Genomic DNA, 19,932 nt, shown 5'->3' with positions numbered 1-19,932 from the left:
AATGAACATGACTGTACTGTACTTGCAAAAAATATGTTTGTTTGTGTGTTTGAAGCGTTGCGTAAAAATGTGAAATAAACCTAAATAAGATGCCGTTTGTTTACAATGGAGTACTAAACGCACTTTAATAGCAAATTTCTTTATTAAACCAGCGCACCTCGTTTTGACCTGGAAGCGCACTAACTGCTGTCAAAACCCTTCTTTATTCGCTCGATTTTGACCCAGTTTCGACCTGAAGCGTATTGTAAAATTTGACAGCTTCAACCCACTTTTATAAGTTAAAATCACACGGGAAGGTTAGGACTAACGATAGCTAAGAGACAACCAAAGTCGTTAACTGTCTAAGCAAGAAGAGAGCTAAACCCTCTGGTTTATTGGCCCTGACACAAGTAAAAGAGATTTTTAAGGCTTTTCGCACCTACGCGAGTTTTCATATGCAATTGTCAATTTATGTGTGAAAACAAAAGCAAAAATATTCTCCACCTTCACTTTCGCAAATTAAAACCAAACCAATATCAACAGAGTCGTCAGGGCCAATTCTTTAAATACCTTCTTAGCTGTTCATAAATTTGACATCTCATCTAGTACCGTTCGAATACACGGCTAAAAAATCTTAATAAATTACATAGGAATGAGGGGCATGATCACATTGGTCATTACAGTTCTTCCCTCTTTAGAATGAAAATTATTCACAATTTTGAAAAGATTACATCTAAGTTTTATAAAAATGATATAATACTTTCGTAAGCTAATAATATTCGAAATCTTCACAGATTCTAGACTTCTTCTATCTGTTCGATCGCCGTAGCAAATTTGATTCAGCTTCGACTGTTGAATGGTATTGTTCACCTGCTTCTTGCTCCGCTCCATTGAATCCAACTGATGATCTTGATTCATCGAAAAGAACAGAATCGGCGGGAAATCCATAAAACTCCTCATTGTGTTGCTCAGATGGTTCTCTCCTTCGCTTCCCCAAACGACCTGGCGGAAGGTGATCCAAAATGATTCTTTTCGAACGACGCTTCGATTGGTCGAATAACTTCAGCTGCTGTCTGTGTGCTGAAACCAACCGACCTCCATGTGAGACTTTTGATTTCATCCATTGTATTGTCAATCATCTTTTCCGAAACCGACGCATGGTTGACCCTAGTGCAAGAGGTAAAGGTATTCCTCCAATCTGGGAAAAACGTATCAAGCCATTTCCGGCCAAAAAGTGGTAAAATATCACGTGAGTTAAGCTTGTTTTTCAGAATAATTAATTCCTGGTTATCTTCGTATCTATTGTTGATTTTTACCGAAACATAAGCAACTCCCAGCACCTCTAATCGTGCACCATCAACAACTACCAAGTTATTCTTATATGGCAAAAGAGGTAAGTGATTTAATTTCTTGTAGAAAGTACATTCGTCAATTACACTAACCACCGAACCGCAATCAACCTCCATAGCAACCTGATAACCTTCAACCAAAACGTCGACCATACAAGGTTTGCTAATATAATTCGGTATTGAAATTTTCATGCATTTTTCCTCTTCAGTATCAGATTCGCTTTTCTGCATATCTTCCCTAAGCCGTTTTAAGTAATCAGGTCTGCTGGCTATTTTTACTGGAGAATCGGTAACAAAGTTCACATGCAATCTCTTTTTATTTTTCATCTCGAAGCAGTACTTTTTAGTGTGACCGTTTTTCTTGCAATATTGGCAAAAGTAATTGCGTTTCCTTGAGAAGAACGACTCCTACTTCTACTTTGACTTCCGCTTCTACTTCTAAACCTTCTGTCGCGATTTCTGGGATTATGCGAAGATCGAATAATTTTTCTGCCTCTATTCTCTAAATTGGCTACGACAGTGAGCCTATTGTCACCCAGCATGCGTGTTCTGACTCCAGCTACTTCTCTGTTAACTATGATTTTTTCAGACTTCGCTAAAGTCAATTCTTCTTCTTCCAAAAGACGCCTTTTGAACTTGTTTATCCAACACACCCATGACCAACTTGTCTCTAATGGCGGTTTCCTTGAAGGCGCCAAAAGCACAGCTTTCTGCTTGCAATTTAACCTTCAATATAAAATCCTCCGCCAACTCGCTCTCACCTTGCACCATGTTGTAAAATTTATAGCGTTGGAACATATCAGTGTCCACTTTGTCAAAACGCTTTTTTAAAGAATCTATTATGTCTTCATAAGTTTCACTAGACAAATCCACGCCTGGATGTAAAAGTTTCAACTCACTATAAGTTTCAATGCTACAAAGAGCCAAAAAATACGTCTTTTTATCCACATCGGGAATTTTGTTGCATTTGAAAACCCATACTATTTGTTCGACATATTGGGTTAAGGAAATCGTACCCGGCACGTACGATTCCAAAGAACCAATCAAAGGCATTTCTAAAATGTCACTGTATTTATTTTTATATTTAATAAAACAAAATTCGAAACAAGGAAAAAAAATGGAAAAACAGAACACGTACCTTGAAAAAGTAGCAGCCAAATATGTTCCGGCTGATTCTCCTACTTCAACTCCAAGGTCTCACTATGGTCGCACTCGAACACACAGCAGTGGCAGCACCGATGAATAAAAACTGCGACAGCAACCGATGTCAAAAGAAAAAATCCTTTGGTATCCACCGATGTAAAAAACCATCCAGGAGCAAGCGAAAAAAAAAGTGTACCGCAAAGGGTAGTACAAAAGGCAGAGCTTTCCAGATGCCGGAAACCCGATAAAATCCACCGGTCCGAAGTAACGGCAACAGCAACGATCCGTTCACTCAAGCTAGTCCCAGCAAAAACTGCCGTACTGCCTGCAGGCAAAGTTCAGCTGCAAGACTGACACAGCAGCTCCAAACCGTAACTCACTAATTTGCACACGCGGTGACAGAAAAAAAACTGATCGCGTCGGGCAAGATCCACCTCGATCGCCACTTTTATAAGTTAAAATCACACGGGCAGGTTCGGTCTAACGATAGCTAATGTCGTTTTCGTTTTCGCGGTGTAGCTACCCTTTTTCCGTGCCATACTTTGCAGCTTCAAATAAAACATTTGCAGTGTCATTGCATTGGTATGCGTAATAATGGGATAGCTGTCAATTGGTTTTGTTTTGGTCATTATCGCATTCGTCATTTTGTCTCGTTTCTATTTCATATGTCCGTCTCGCAAATGTGCTGAGAAAAAATTTACCTGACACTTTACCACGTGGAACGAAAACCAAAACAAACCAGTTTTGACACATACGTGTTAATGTGTTGGTAACTTCCTACAGTACACTCTGCTTTTTTCGGGTGTCATCAGTGACAGAAAAAGTGTAGGGAGAGACAGAAAAAGGGTAGCACGAAAAATCAAATAAAACATTTTCGGTGTCAAAAGTGTCGTTTGAGTGTAGCTACACCGCGAAAACGAAAACGACATAAGAGACAACCAAAGTCGTTAACTGTCTAAGCAAGAAGAGAGCTAAACCCTCTGGTTTATTCTTTAAATACCTCCTTAGCTGTTCATAAATTTGACATCTCATCTAGTACCGTTCGAATACACGGCTCAAGGATCTTAATAAATTACATAGGAATGAGGGGCATGATCACATTGGTCATTACACCCACCACCGCACGTGCTATAAGTTCGTAAATTATCTGGCATCTCTTTCCTACTTGCGTCCGCGCTTACGTCTTAAATGGCGATGACGTTTTATTATTCCTCGGCAGTTTTGCCCGCACACAGTGGAATAAAGAAATTCGCTATAAGTGTTGAATGAACCTTTTCCAATTTGTTGAAAAAACCGTTTGTTGCGACTCCTTTTACTCGTTTTTTTTTAATCGTATTTTGTCTATCTCTAGTTGTCTGTGAAAGCTTCGTTTGGTTCAAGATTTTGATTCTTTTGATCCCAAGTAGCAAGATGGCTGCGTACCTATCCCAAAAACGTTCCATTTCAAAATGTCAGATATGTGTCACGATATGTTCCATGTTTATCGTTTCGATAAACTGTTTACTTTTTGGTTTCTGAGATTTGCGAACACTCAATAATCTCAGAATCTCCAAAATATAATCATTATATTTGCATTTAGCATAATTAGTTTTAACATCGTTTTAGTTCTTACTGTGATAGAAACAATTTATACTGCATTAGATTATTTTTCTGCGTTGAAAACAGGTGAAAAATTCTCTTGGCTCTACCTTATAATAGTTAACTTTTTTCCTCGGCCTTGCTCCTGCTATAGGGTAATCAAAGAAAAACAGTAAGGTTTTCTTCTGTTTAATGTGTTTTTAATTATGCTCAACTAAAGTTTGACGTAGCGTTAGCAACTTTACACAAAAGTGAAGATGGACCAGCAGCGATTCCGGACTGGAGAACGCATTAATAATATTTCGACAAATACTTTCCAAATCTGGGAAACAACTGTCCGCCTAGCACGCATCCGGACTCTGATGGATCACCTCTGTGCTGCTAACGACGAAAATGATGAGCTAATATATTGTCTCCGGGAACCAAATGAACCTATTGAAGACACTCCGGAAGATACTAGTAACGGTAAGTGAAAAACTCAAAAATGCTTAAGCGAATTATTGGTTCCTAATTCGTACATTGTAGATACAGATCCTGACGAAGAAGATGGTTCAATCAATTCTATAATCAAAGATATTCGATCCCGACCGCGTACTCGCGGTGCTGTCAAAATGATATTTTATAACCGTTTAGCGATGATTTCCGATAAGCTAACGCAAGACATCAAATTCCGATCGGAGAACGCAGAATTCTTCGACGATCTAGAGTTAGTGCTTAGTCGGATGAGCGATGAAGCAGCCGAGATCACCAAGAGAGAAATTATGAAATATTTAGCCGAAGCGAAGGAAAGACTAGCAAAAAAGGACCGAGAGCGACAGCAACTTTTGCAGCAACAGCAAAGTCACGGCTCGTCTTCATCATCATCGGGAGGTTCCAGCTTAGCGGGTTCAAGTAATTCGGCTTTTTAATGATAAGCCCGTACGACCTACTAGACAGACTGTAACTCCAAAATTACTCCAGTAAGTTCTACGGATTTTGCTTTGCAGTAGAAACTGCACGGGCAGAGCAATATCGAATGAGGTTATCAGTGCACGCAAACAAGTAATGAACAAACAAATCTGTACTCTAAATGTAATTTGTTTAATTTTTTGTCTATTGTCAGGTTTTTTCTTCTGTAATTGACTATTTTCCCTTGTATCTTGTTTATTTATCATTGTTTGAAGAATAATTCCAATACAACCAATTTATGAAAATTATGTTCAGTAATAGTTTATTGTGATGACACGCCTCGACTCAAAACATATGTTAACATATTACACTTCGAATTAGCTTCTAACAAAATTGCTGGCGATTAGAATGATTGGTTTTTCAATGAGTGACTTATTTTGCGTAATTTGTAAAATTTACTGTTTTATTAGTTTTTTTCGCTTTGAATAATTTGTAGTTTTACTGACATATGGGGCCCGTTTTAGTTTTTTTTTCTATCCTATTAAATTCCTTTTTCACAGCTTAATGAATATTAACGATATTTCACTTGTTTTATGTTAGTAGTCAATTTCACTAAAAAATATTTTTTGCTGGTTGCAAAACAACACGCTAGTGGGGAACAAAAAATTTCTTTCTGTCCTGAACTTTTATTCAAGTTGTAAGCCGATTTTAAGTTTCTTTTTATTTGGTTTTCCACTGAAATAAAGTTAGTTAATGGAGGTAACACGAATGAACGAGAATTCACACGTGGAACATTTTTCGAAACCGAGTATCAGCTGATTTTTTTGGTTGAAAACAAATCAAGCCCTGTATTGGTGAGATTTGGCGTGAAAAGCTCTAGATATTCACCAGAAATTATAAGAGTGGTTGTCTGGAAAATTGAGACGCACACACCTTTATTATTATTACGATACGAAGTATTTATCGAAGACGTGTGCCATGAAACATTAGTAATACAGTATCCTTAATTGCATAAACTACAGGAGCCATTGTTACACCTAATGTATATCACTAGGCAGGCTGATGCTTACTTTACTTTAATGGCCGACGGACCGCTACCAGTCTAGGGCCGAACGAATTAGAGATGTCCAGCTTCTTCTATCTTGGGCAGCCGTTCTCCAGTCACCTCGTACCAGCAGATCGTGCATCTTCTTTCACCGCGCACATCCACCGAGTGTGAGGCCTACCACGGAGTCGACGGCTTTCTACGTGGTTCTCTGCTGAAGATAGTTTTGGCGGCCCTTTCGTCTGGCATTCTGGCTACATGTCCAGCCCACTGAAGCCTGATACGCTGTATTGCTACTTTTACTATATCAGCATGTTTGTGTACTTGGTACAACTCGTGATTCATGCGCCTGCGCCACACTCCATCTTCTAATTCACCGCCAAGTATCGAACGCAGGACTTTACGCTCGAAAACTCCGAACACTCGTCGATCAGCTTCCTCAAGCGTCCATGCTTCATGTCCGTAAAGGGCCACCGGGAGTATCAGCGTCCTATACAGCGCTACTTTTGTGCGAGTTTGCAAACTAAGGGACCTTAGCTGGTTACGTAGTCCGTAGAAGGCCCTGTTTGCAGCTGCAATTCGTCGTATCACTTCCCGGCTCATACCGTTGTCACATGTCACGAGCGTATCAAGATAAACAAATTCATCAACCACTTCAAATCGTTCCCCATCTATCTCCACTTCAGCATCAACACCACGGGAACTCCCTCGCTCCCTGCCAGCAACCAAGTACTTTGTTTTGATAGAGTTTATGCTGAGTCCAAAACTCGTTGCTTTCTTCTTAAAGGCCTGAAGGCCTCGTCCACAACCCTACAGTCGATACCAATGATATTAATGTCGTTCGCGAAACCAAGGAGCATGTAAGATTTTGTGATGATCGTACCGTTTCTTTGCACGTTTGCTCTTCGTACTGCACCTTCAAGGGCGATGTTGAACAGTAGGTTAGAGAGCGCAGTCTCCCTGCTGCAGTTCATTCAACGTTACGAACGCAACTGAGTCTCGCCAGCTATCCGCACGCATGATTTCGATTCCCCGAGCGTCAAACGACTCAGCTTAATTAGTTTCGTCGAGAAACCGTGTTCCAGCATGATCTGCCATAGCTCGTTTCTTTTCACTAAGTCGTATGCTGCCTTAAAATCCACGAACAGATGGTGAGTCAGCAAGTTATACTCCCGGAACTTATCGAGAATCTGTCGCAAGGCCTGCCGAAAACCAGCTTGGTATTCGGTGACAAAGGATTCCGTTAACGGTTTCTACCTGGAGAACAGGATACGAGAGAGCACTTTGTATTCGGAGTAGAGCAACGTAATGCCTCGATAGTTACTACAATCCAGTCGGTGACCCTTTTTGTAGATTGGGCATATGAGGCCTTCCAACCAGTCGCTCGGCATTTGTTCATCTGCCCAGATCCTAGGCATGGTCTGATAGATCGCAGAGTACAGCCGCTTGCTTCTCGCTATTAGAAATTTGGCCGGGATACAATCCTTCCCAGCGGCCTTTCCGTTTTCAACTCCGTAATCGCCCTTTTGATCTCCTCCTGTGTTGGTGGTTACACAGCTTGTTTGTCACTCATAATCCTCACTCTGTCCCAGAGCTGCCAGATTTTATTTTAAAAAATCTGTATGCACCCGTAAAAAAATCTGTATTTTTCTGTATTTTGTTCGTGTGCTTACAAGTGCTCTGGTTTGGGGTAACTGGGCTTGGCATCCAACCTTAAACTTCGCCTGGAACCGTTAAAAGGTTGGGTAAAATTCCTGAAAGAAAACTCAGGTCTATAACCGTGTTTTTTTTTGCTAGAGAGGCAATAGAATCCGGTATTTTTGTTTCAAAGCTTCCCCGCTTAGCCAAATGTCGAATGTCCAGAAGAAATAAAAAAAAAGGAATTTCCCGCTTAGTAAATGCCAGACGCCCAGCAGAACTCGAACAACCACGCTCGACGCCTGGGTTAGAATCCCAACGCCGACATAGGTGTCGATTAGCAATACTCAGAGGGAGAGATATGCGAAGAGAGTGTTGTGGGCCAAACGAACATGTCAAAATTCAAGCCAAACGAACAAGAAAGGTAACACATTGAAAGGTATTGCAATAAGGGTCGATAAAAAATATATTTATTTTTAAACGTTTTTCATGTTTTATTGCTAAAACATGAATTGAGAATGCTCCAAAGTTGCTTCATCACAGTGATTTTTAACTGGTGGTTCACAAACCCTTTGTATAGTCTACAGAATAATGATGAAAGTATATAAAATAAACATAAACATAAAATTTAACACCTTTACGGTTTTTGTGATGCACTTCATTATTCCCCAGGACTTCCACCGTCACCATCAGTTATACGAGCCGAATAAAAAAGTTAGTGAACATTGCGCTCTGAGAAGAGATCAGGCACCTCTGATATGTGAAACCTAGTTGCCAAATCAGCGGTTTTTTTCATCGCTTATCTCTCCTTGAGGATCTCTAGTGTCGATGGTTGTGGGGTAGCGATATTCACCCATAACCAACCCAATTGGTCTAGGTTTAGTCCTAGCCGACACCGGGAGATTTTCTGAGGCGAAGAATCTCTGGGATCACGCATTCCATCGCATGAGGAAGTAAAGCCGTTGGCGCCGGTCCGTTGAACAACAGGTCTTAAGTTGGGGTCCTGGGTGGAGTCGCCTCCACCAGTGGCGAAACCAGATCGACGGTAAATAAGCAAGAATAAAAAAAAATCGATTGCTAAAATTCTGTACAAATCTGTATTAAAAATCAAAATTCTGCATGAATTCTGTATTCTGTATCATTTCTGTATCGTGGTCAAAAAATCTGTATAATACAGAAAAATCTGTATACTTGACAGCCCTGCTCTGTCATCCTTCGCTCCCACCCCTTTGGCATCACGCCATGCCTTAAGGGCTGACATCTCAACATATGTAAAAACGAGATAGCATATCACCGCTTCTTTTCATACATCTTTATCTTACTGCTGACAGCGGGCACAAATTACTTTGAGCCCAGGACATGAGTTCATTGTCATTCACTGTTACTCGGTATAGACCTTTTTACGTACGAATGTGTTAGTGCCACTAGTTGGGGAAAATATTTATAAACAGCTGTTTTGTTTGCAATGCTATGTTTTTAGCAGCTGGACAAAAATTCAGTTGAAAACTTATTACATGTTTTGAACTTGTTTCTGAATAAATTTTCTCATTCGTGATCAGAAATCGGAAGAAGCTGCTAAATATAATCGACCAAAAATGGTGAAAAAATAATAAAAGTCGAGGCAACGATTATTTACACGTTGGAAGAAACAAAAGCAACTTTAAACGGGTTTACACGTTTACTAGTGTGCGTAGGTGAAAAGTCACTTATCTCTATAGGGATGCCAAAGGCTCGTTCGCTCCTCCTGCAGGGGTCATCCACAAATTATGTAAGGGTTGAGGGGAGGAGGGGGGTTATCTAAATTTCTTACGAATGCTTACGAAGGGGAGAGGGGGAGTAGAAAAAATCTTATGTAAAATTAAAAAAAATTAAAATATAAACAAAACCTAACAAAACTAAAAAAATAAAATTATTCGAATTATTTCTCGCAGAGATTTTAACAAATGAACCTTGGGAAAGCGTGAATTCACCTTAGCTGAATGATTATGTATTTCACTTTGTTTACTTAATTTTCAGTTTATTAACTATAAAAGTTAAAGGGTATGTGCTTGAGTGCACAAACGAAGGCTTGACGTGGGACTATTGTGGGTGTAAAGATTTCATTCTGCCATGGCCATAGTATATAACACACACCAAACGTACAAATACCATACACAACAATCCAAGAACAAAAAAAAACACATACACCTGTCATAAACCATAGCATACAAACTAATAGGGAAAATAAATAACTTGTTGCCTATAAAAGTATTCTGTCGAAAATAAATTTACATCGGATGAATGCATTTTAACACACACATGTTATACACATATACACGTTTTACACACACGCTATATACACACACACTACTCACAAGCACACGATCCTCAGACACACTCACGCTACTTACACACACACACACACATACACACCCCCACACACCACTTACATACACACGTCACTTACACACGCCGCTCACACATACAAACGCCGCTCACACATACACACACGTGACTCACACACACACATTCACACACACACATTCGAACATACGTCACTCACACACACATTCACACACACATTAACACACACACACACATTCACACACACACGCGCGCTACTCACACACACACACACACACACGTTACTCACACACACACACATACACACGTTACTCACACACACATACACACGCTACTCACACACACATACACACGCTACTCACACAGACATACACACGCTACTCACACACACACATACACACGCTACTCACACACACATACACACGCTACTCACACACACATACACACGCTACTCACACACACACACACACATACACACGCTACTCACACACACATACACACGCTTCTCACACATACACACGCTACTCACACACACATACCCACGCTACTCACACACACATACACACGCTACTCACACACACACACATACACACGCTACTCACACACACATACACACGCTACTCACACACACATACACACGCTACTCACACACACACACACACACACACACACACACACACACACACACACACACACATACACACGCTACTCAGGCACACACACTTGGTATACGACACACTATACCTACACAAATTCGTATCGGCAGCATCCAAATGGCTTCCAAGTCTTCCAATGGTCCCTTCCAATGGCTTCCAATGGTCCCCAGTGCCGATCACGTCCAGTTTCGGGCTGTATTCCAACAACGATATCTGAATTAGATTACCACTGGTGGGGTCCAACTCAGATCGAAGGGAAGCCGAACTGTTCGCTTTGACGGTCGACCAGGGAATAAACTTCTCTCAACACGGAATGTCCTTTTATAGCGTCACTCAATGTGGGGAACTTGGGTGATTGGGGGAAGAACCAATCACGTGGAAGCATTTTCGCTTTCTATCTTCGTCGCTTACCTTGGGTGATGAATGCGATGCCAATTGGCTGGCATTGCTAGCCAATGACTGAATGCGTGAAATCATTTCGTCTATGTTTTTGAAGTCTGCGTTAGGGAAATATACCAATCGTATGAAAATTGTATGTGGATATGCGACCTTCAAACTTTCCCGCAATTTTCACGGAGTAATTAGAAAATGGTAACTAAAATTATCATGTTATACAAATCTTGTATGTTTTAGCTTTCCAACGGTATATTAACTATTGAAATCGGAACAGTTGTTTGAGCGCTATTAGCATCTAAAATCTTCCATTCCGCCAACCAAAAACGTTACATGTTCAATCCAGTTTTCCCAGAAAGTACCTTAGTATAGTGAAGAAAGACGTAGTCCCACGTCAACATGATATTGACTGAATTGGTTAAATTGTTTTATTTTAAGATTTCACGAATACGCCATATGTAAAAAAACGTTTCTTGTTCATAAACGATTTTTTCCACCGTGCCGTGGACATAACCCCCCCCCCCCCCAAAACTACTGTGCACGTGGCATGTGGATGGCCCCTTGGTGATATTTTCATTATGTGCAGGGCACGGGACAGAGTCTATATTTCCAAAAATACGCAAAAATAGGGTGAAAAGGGGCGAAATCGACCATTTCCCGTGCCCTGCCCAAAATGAAACCATCATCAACCGATTTGTTGACCAATTTTACATTAGAAATGCTACATTTCATGTTGCCAGGCTAGCGGCGATTATTTAGTGGAAAAACCGGGTGGGTGTGGGTTTTTCATTATATAATCGCCGGTGGACTAACAACCTGAAATATAGCATTTCTTATGTAAAGTTGTTCAACAAATCGATTGGCGATGGTTTCATTTTGGGCAGAGCACGGGAAGTGGTCTATTTTGCCCCTTTTCATCCTATTTTTGCGTATTTTCGGAAATATAGACCCTATAGAATGAAAATATCACCAATCGATTTATTGATCAATTTTACATAAGAAAAGCTATATTTCAGGTTGCCAGCCCAGCGGCTTCTAATTAGTGGGAATTTGGGTTCATTTTTTCCCAGTGTGCGTCGGCTTATCCGTAAGCAGGTTTCCGTCCATGTCATTACACATAACCGGCGCAGGCAAATTTCTAATTCGGACTTCGGTGCGCTGGCGAGCACCTGCTCCTCGTGCTTGCGCTACTTCCGACGGTGGACTCTATTTTCTGCAGCTCTTGCCTCCCTGTATCTTTCTCTGTTCTGCCGCGTAGCCGAAGTGAGCATGCGGCTCCTAGCACGGCCCTTCTCGTCCGTCGCTCTATGGCACTCGGCATCAAATCCAGCTCTCTGGCGTGTTCTTACAGACGACGAGATAATGGTCAGAGTCAATATTTGGTCCCCGAAAAGACCTAACATCAGTAACATCCGGAAACTGCTGACCGTCAATCAGTACGTGATCGATCTAGGAGAGTATGACTCTTGTTTACTGATTTCCCAGCACTAAGAAATCGACACTTAGCACATATAAATTATAAAAAAATGTATGGGCACGGACATTGCACAGACTTAGTCTTGATAAACCCGATGGCGAGAAAGGGGAATTCTATGATCTTGAGAAGACGTACTGTGAGTGCCAAAGACATGACAGGTCGGACAAGAAGACTTGTCCAGCGGTTTGACGCTAAGTACCAGCGAGCGACGAATGAAAAGAACCGCGCCAGGGGTCACATGCTGGCCATGGCTGTGGCTTTAAAGCGGAGAAAGAGATGGAACAGCTGGAGGTGCTGAAAAGAGACTCAATCGCCGAAAGAAACGTCAGTATTGGGAGCGTTACAGATAAATCAGAGTTGACCCGACGTAGGAAACATTATTTCAGTTTGCTGTTGAAGGACTAGGAATACAGAGGTGTTGGATGGAGCAGGATGGATATTGAAAATGATGGACAAGCTGTAAATCGATAAAAATAAGCGTCTGCCTGGACCAGTAATTATCGGGATATAACTCTTCTCAATGCTGTGTACAAAATTCTCTCGAGCATCTTGTTTCACAGATTAAGTCCGTTGCAGGAAACCTTTGTTGGCGAATATCAATTTGGTTTCCGAGGGATTCGTTTTACTACGGACCAAATGTTCAGCATGCGACAAATCGTCAGTTAATTTCGAGGATTGAACTTGCAGACTCACCATAGATCATAGTGTTGCGATTGCAACGAAAGAAAAGGACGGTTTTCCAATTTTTCAACGTGTATTTACGGTCGGCCAGCGTTAAAAAAATCCTGCCGACAAATGAATTAACAGTTATCATTAATATAGGTTACAATTGAATATTTCTTGTAGTAATCAACAAAATTGCATTTTTGTATGCTTTGCCATGTAGGTTTTAATGTGTAATAGGTTATGTAGAAAAATCTAGGTTGAATATGACTCACGTTTAGTGTCTCTTATTTTAATCTGTTCGTTAATCGGTGAATTTCTTGTTTTCAGCTATCAATCCGTTTTTAATAATACTTTTCATCAATCCTTTCACTAATTCTCCTTAATTATTTCCTGTAGCTTTTCTTTTTCGTAGCTGTGTAAGATTTTTAATATTTTATTGTGACCCTCCTTTTTATTTGAATAAACAACTAACCTCGCTTGTAATTTTATGTTCTTGTTTATCCTTCACTTTTCGTTTAGTAGTTACTTGTGATTATAATTTAGAACGTTTTATTTTTTAATACTTAAGATAGTAAAGTTAGATTAAAAGTACTTGTTGTAAAGATTGAAGATCCGCGTGTTTCAGCTTATTCTCTCTTTTCTGACTTGCATGTAAATGTCGTTTAGTGCGCATTGACAACGCACAGGGCTGTGTGTCACTTTGACCGCTGCGTATCGCATTGAAAGGGTTGGACCGAAGTGCGTAGCGATAAAAGATCGCGACACATAGACTTCAGGGTAGCGTACGACACGGTTAAGAGCAAAGAGTTATATAGCGGATTATGGTCGAACATATTTTCCAGCAAAATTGATTTAAATCAATTGTGCTTGTGCCACCCTTGACAGTTTTACATCAAAGTGGTCAATCCTTGGCAGCAAACTGAGAAATAGTGTTTGGCGCAAACGCTAACCATGAACCAAGTGTACCAGGTTGTACGCAGATATAGTCAAGCGGATGAAACATGGCAGGCTTCAGTGGGCTGGGCATGTAGCTAGAATGCCGGAGGAACGACCAGTGAAAACTATATTTAGCAGGAATCTCGATAGAGGCCGTCGACTTCGGAGTAGATCCCGCACTCGTTGCCCGCGTAATAGGTGTTAGAGACGACTGAAGGATAGCACACCAAGATCGAGTGACATGCGACGTATTCTGGACTCCGCACTGGATCGATAATCGGTCTGTCGCGCGCAAAGGTAAGTAAAAATACTTGCAACTGACGTGACCAGAGTTGTCAAAAGTGTGGGTGACATCGTAATAATAAAATCATAAAAACAAGATTCATAGTCGCACAAAGTTGACCATCTACAAGAAGCTCATTAAATCGGATGTAGTCCTCTTCGACGTCATAAAATGTACTGTGCTCGAACCATAAGAGCGGAATTTCTGTTTGTTGCTTTAGTTACATGCAAGCATCAGTAACATTTTTCGAGAGACACGTACTAAACCACTGAGAAAAGAATTAAAATTTTCAAGCTTCGCTTTATTATTCCAGCTATGACACTAAAACCAATTCACTAACCGCACTGTCGTTCCTCCAACTAGCAGAACTAGCACAGAACCAGAGCGAAATATTTTGTCTTAGCCTTGTTCCCGATGGGAGAACACAATGAACGATGTGGGCACAACACACGGCGAATACTATTAAGTTTATAGGACTTTTGCTTACTATCGATAATCGATTTGGTAGAAGTTCAACGTTGTTGCATTTTATTAATCTTCTGGATTTAATTTTTTTTTCTCGTAACATATCGTGTGTTGACTCTACAAATAATTCTTTAGTACATGCTCCTGCTTAGACGGGGGCTTTTTCAACCAGCTTGAACCAGTGACCGCACTCACAACGCTTGGGTTGGCCCTGTTAAGTTGAGGAAAGAAACGAAATCGTTCGTAAAGCGAACCTAATTTACATCGTAGACCGCTTACCTGATGTAGCCACATCCACTGAACATAGGTTTGATCTTCTTCACCTGTAGAAAAAGAGGAAAAAATAAAGGGTGGTTATTTCTTTTTTTAGAATTTCAATATTGATTGATTCGAATTGGAGTTAAATAAAAAAGTATTAACATTATCTTAAATCAGTAATTACTTTCTTATGATTGTATCATAGAATCATGTTGGTTAAATGCTTTGATTGTTTCTAATTGAATTTAACATAATACTTTGTTATCGTAAAATTAGAATGGAATTTGATAAAAAGGTTTATGTGCTTAAAAAGCCGTCACCTCACCTAGAGAAGGTGAATTTGCGATTCTCACAGTCACTTAGCGACAAGTGAAGGTGAGGATTGCTCTGGTAAATGAGATAAGTTGACTGTGAGAATAAAATTCAGAAATCAAAATCAAAATCGTATAGGTATCAGGCTACCAGATTTTTTTAAATGTTTGAAACCTGCCACCTTCGTTTTTACTTAGATTATAAAAACAGGTAGTATTGATAACAGTTACGAGCCAAACTGTAAAAACAAAACCTGAAACACAAAATTAAAAAAATGAAATAAATTATAAACTTGAAAAATAATAAAAATCTCTGGCTATCGGCAGGTATCATCAACCATAGCAGTGCACATTTCATCGATACCGATACTCAGGTAGCCAATTTCAGGAAAACCCCCATCTCCGGCAATAAAACCTTATTCCAGGTAAATATGCTTCGCATGAACTTTATGAAAACATAATCATTATGTAAACACACCTTTTCCCCTTATAACATACTGTCGGCAGTTTGCAACTTTTGGAAAATACTTACAGACACATCCAACAAGACGCGACTCGAAAGCCGATGGAATAAGGTTCGGCTGATCTTTGGTGCCCGGTCCGCGTTTAAACACCCGCATGTCAAAGGGATCGGAATTGCCGGCTTGCTTGGCGAGCAGCTCACGTTTTTCCAGACCCGTTGCATGTTCAATTGGATCGTTCATCACTGGAGAAATATGAGAATGTTTGTTTTAGTACTTGCTGCATTCTTTAAAATGTTTATAGTTTTGGTTAAGTATAGGTACATTTTAATCAAATGATTGGATCGGATCGAGACTTATAAGTCATTGATCGTATCAGGGCGTATATTTGAAAAATTCTATCCTCTTTAGTAAACACATCCTCAGAATATTAAAAAAAAAAAATCCGTTTTCGTAATCTAAATTTGTCATTACGTAAGTGGAGGCGCAAAGGATAGAAAATCTTCGAATGTCACTATCGAACAAAAATGGTTGTGCAACCACGAGATCTGAACCGCATATTTCCGCAGCGGCTGGGGTACTTACTTTTGCAGAAACGCACCGATGTGTAGGAAACATTACGCTTGGCGACGTTGAAAGCTAATCTTCCGCATAGAGACGCCATCGTGTATAAAATCTGCGGAATCGGTGTTCTTCCTCCTGCGACTTCGGGATGCGAGGAATCGAAAAAATTCGCGTTTCTTACACAGCACTCTTCGACTATTGACAGCTGCCGTTTCTGAGCGACGAGTCGGGGCAGAGAACGATAATGACAGCAAATGGGTGTTTCGCTTTTCATTTGACTGTCAACCAGGGCTGCCAGATGGTATTGCTGAATTTCAATCGCAAGCAGATTGTGGACGCAGCCCATCTAGAAAGTGTTTCGGACTCGTGGGCTTCTTCACAAAGATGGACGTTGCTCTTTTGCTTGGAAGAAACATCTGTTCTGTTTGATTTAAGCTAAGAATAACTTAAAAAATGGAATTATCCGAATACCAGATAAATGGGTTTGTTTATTTATTCAATGCAATATTTCTCAGTCAAAAAAATCGCAAAGTACTAGTTGGGTTACATATACCAGTTTTTTTTTATATCATCTGAAAGAGCTGCATTTTCTAAGCAAAACGTGATTTTCAAAAATTTTCTATCGTCGTCATTCAACTTTTAAATCACGAATTAAAACTGCTCGAAATCGCTACAATGATAGTTCGCCCATATACCAACTGTCATTGTAGCGATTTAGATCGATTTTTATTCTTTATTTAAAAATCGAAAGACAATAATATAAAATTTCAAAAAATCACGTTTTGCTCAGAAAATTACACTCTTTTAACTGATATATAACAATCAGGAATCCCTGAATAGCTGAACAACTCAATTGGAGGTTATGTTTTATCGGAGCTGGCGGGCATATTGCGTTTTGGACTTAATTTTTTTAAGTTTAAACCGACTATCCAATGAAAAATATTATTAAATCAATTTTCGAACTTATAACTGATAACTCACTACAAACAAAATGTTAATGGACAAAACGCTGCTCGCAAATCATCATTATCATTTTTACTGCAGCTCTAGTTGTCAGTCGAACAGTGATTTTAATTGCCTTTGTTGTTGTCTCAATCCTTGTCAAGTTTTTTATAATGAGCAATTCTAACACTAATTACGTTTAGAATTTCTTTTGCTGACATTCTCTGTTCATCCTGGAACACTTTCAAAATTCTTCCACACTCCTGAATAAAATATCCCAGCTCCTTTTCATCAGTTCCTTCCTTTCGATAGTTTTCCAATGCCGGCGACAGACATTTGTTGGTTAGCTGTGTGATTTGAGCCTTTTCCGAGCTGAACGCTTCATCCAGATCAAACAGCTCCAACGGTGGCGCCGTTAGATCGCTAAAGATAGGCTGAAAAACCTGAAAACAAGTGAATATTCGAAGCCGAGGGTTCGACTATGCTCTCTACATATCAAGTTTACTACTAACCGCAAGCTGCAGTGGCGGTAGGGGAATTTCAAACTGCGGCTTGATGATCTTGAGCGTTTCGTATTGCACGTCCAATTTGCCGTAGGTATTGATAACATCGCGAAGCAGATCGTTATTGATTGAGTACAGGGTCATATCGAACAGCTTCTTGAAGTCGGCGGGAATATCGTAATCGAGAGAATCCATCAGACAGAGCTTGGGTTGCTCCGATAGAAAGATCGTGTCTGGGATAACTGCATAGTCATTGATCTACGTTAAAGATAATCAGTTGGTGAAGAAGTCAACCGATTGAAGTTTTAAATTCACAGTTACCTCAAGATCGTTGAAATCCGATGGCTTAAAGCTGAAATTTTCCGTGAGGATCATACTAAATATGCTATCCCAAACGGCCATATTGATCTCGCTCGTAATGTATTTATCTTGAAACATGTGCCCAGAACCGACGGCAACGAGCTTTCCGTTAGATTCATTTTGATAGTACCCAGCGAGGGGCCGGTTGAAGGGGTATACGGCAGGCCCGGTTGTCATCAGTACTACCGATGGCTGAATAACGTTCATGGTAGCTCCGAAGGGATACACAAACTCGACCTTATATTTATCATCCATAAAATCGAACGCAGTCAGTATACTTTTACTGTATTCCAGTAAATTATTGTTCAATGTGTCACTAGCGATTCCACCGCTAATGAGAGCTTCCTTTGGATGAAAGTATTTGTAGTATTGCGGGCGAACAACGGAATCTGTGGAGTGATGTTGACAGTTGTATTCGTACGGTGAAAATTAAGGTACTAACCGTTATTGATTGTCATGCCATATTCTTCAAGAAGAAAGTTTATGTTAGTGTTGAAATTGACTTCTCCACCTTCGCCTAGCAGAAGTAACAAACGACCCCCTTCGGAAATGTAATCCTAGAAGGATCGAATAAAGTCTCATTTATAGTTAGTATAAAGCAAAGAAGTCATGAATTCTGCTAAACGGTTTCTAACAATATCTGAACTTTGTACTTTTTTTGTTTTTGAGCAAGTGTCTCAAGATTTTCAAAAGTTTATGCTTTCTTACGTATGATATGTTAAAATCAGTGATGGATGTGAAACCAGAGTTATATAAAAATGAAATTCAAACAAACACAATTTGACTCGTTTTTAAAAAGTTCATGTGAATAGTGGTCCGATCTCAACGGGAACTGTTTATATGTTATTATATAAATGCCATGAACTTTTGTTTTTGAACACATAAAATACTTTTTAATATGATGCATTATGTTCGCATGAATGTATAATTTTACAGAAACATGAATAAAAATAATGTAATTAATGTCGAACGCTCCTTATTGATGCTTTTTAATTCAGAAGAATAAATAATTAGTTTTTCTCAATTACCTTGAGGTATTGAAACTCTGTTTCTGTGAACTTTTCCTGAGGCCCAGCAAGTACAAACACGGTAGCACCTTTTAGAATATCTGGCGTAATATCGTTTTTATTGCTAAAAAAATTGATAAATATTACGTGTTTTAGTATGTAGAGCACTCAATATAGACCTTTCGACCCGGTAGCTAACTTTAAGCTTTCGGTGCAGTGTTTTGTAACTGTCCGGCAACTTGAAAAGTTCATTTTTAGAAATGTTGAATACCACTGTTATGTTGTTCATATTTTCAATAATTGCCGCCTATGATGAGTTGTTATCCATTAAAATTGATACCAATGTTTTGCTTCAAGCCACCAAACACTTCTAAAGTTGAAAAGACATATAAAGAACGATAGTATTTATTTCAATCATTATCACTGCACAATAAATAGAATTAACACCGTTTGTTGTACGTTTTGTGCTGTTCGTTGCCACGGCGATGGCGGGCGGCATGCGCCGTTTGTTCCCAGCGGCACCTAAATAACCGCTTGTTGAATTGCACGTACAACCAAAACACGATGCTGAAATGTTCAAAGCGTTTGGCTGGAATTTTGTGTAATTTTATCCGCGAGCTATTGCTTCTTTTCTAAGTACCGGTAAAAGTCGGCATGTGAGTGCTGCGGGGAAAAAACTGTGATTGG

The 19,932-nt window shown here is 39.8% G+C and overlaps 3 protein-coding genes across 9 annotated transcripts in view; 1 reads left to right on the top strand and 2 right to left on the bottom strand.

Annotated features, from left to right (window-relative positions):
- Window positions 1-3,950: 3,950 nt before the first annotated feature.
- Window positions 3,951-5,245, top strand: LOC129731918 (uncharacterized). 4 transcript variants are annotated; one of them, XM_055692300.1, is made up of 3 exons: window positions 3,951-4,136; window positions 4,270-4,514; window positions 4,575-5,245. In XM_055692300.1, the coding sequence occupies exons 2-3, from the start codon at window positions 4,307-4,309 to the stop codon at window positions 4,955-4,957; spliced, it is 591 nt and encodes a 196-aa protein (XP_055548275.1). In that variant the 5' UTR covers window positions 3,951-4,136; window positions 4,270-4,306; the 3' UTR covers window positions 4,958-5,245. The 4 variants fall into 4 exon arrangements, with proteins under 4 accessions (XP_055548275.1, XP_055548274.1, XP_055548276.1 ...); XM_055692299.1 differs by having other exon boundaries at window positions 3,951-4,204; XM_055692301.1 differs by having other exon boundaries at window positions 3,951-4,221; window positions 4,280-4,514; window positions 4,581-5,245.
- A 9,409-nt stretch (window positions 5,246-14,654) lies between these two features.
- On the bottom strand, window positions 14,655-16,660 carry LOC129731917 (cytochrome c oxidase subunit 5B, mitochondrial-like). The gene is made up of 4 exons (XM_055692297.1): window positions 16,455-16,660; window positions 15,941-16,114; window positions 15,119-15,162; window positions 14,655-15,050 (listed from the first exon to the last, which is right to left on the bottom strand). The coding sequence occupies exons 1-4, from the start codon at window positions 16,531-16,533 to the stop codon at window positions 14,988-14,990; spliced, it is 360 nt and encodes a 119-aa protein (XP_055548272.1). The 5' UTR covers window positions 16,534-16,660; the 3' UTR covers window positions 14,655-14,987.
- Window positions 16,661-16,895: 235 nt separating this feature from the next.
- Window positions 16,896-19,932, bottom strand: part of LOC129731915 (intraflagellar transport protein 52 homolog) — a 102,948-nt gene continuing 99,911 nt past the window's right edge. For 3 of the 4 annotated variants that reach the window (XM_055692293.1, XM_055692294.1, XM_055692295.1), the window contains exons 2-7: window positions 19,425-19,615; window positions 19,267-19,369; window positions 18,681-18,795; window positions 18,200-18,627; window positions 17,888-18,136; window positions 16,896-17,818 (exon numbers count right to left, since the gene is read on the bottom strand). In XM_055692293.1, the coding sequence (XP_055548268.1) occupies window positions 17,525-17,818; window positions 17,888-18,136; window positions 18,200-18,627; window positions 18,681-18,795; window positions 19,267-19,369; window positions 19,425-19,534 (1,299 nt within the window). In that variant the 5' untranslated portion in view covers window positions 19,535-19,615 and the 3' untranslated portion in view covers window positions 16,896-17,524. The remainder of the gene's footprint in view (window positions 17,819-17,887; window positions 18,137-18,199; window positions 18,628-18,680; window positions 18,796-19,266; window positions 19,370-19,424; window positions 19,616-19,932) is intronic. The other variant, XM_055692296.1, reaches the window with a different exon arrangement.

Source organism: Wyeomyia smithii, chromosome 3 (genome assembly GCF_029784165.1).
Source record: "Wyeomyia smithii strain HCP4-BCI-WySm-NY-G18 chromosome 3, ASM2978416v1, whole genome shotgun sequence".
Lineage (NCBI taxonomy): Eukaryota > Metazoa > Arthropoda > Insecta > Diptera > Culicidae > Wyeomyia > Wyeomyia smithii.
This window is presented reverse-complemented; position numbering and strand designations above follow the sequence as displayed.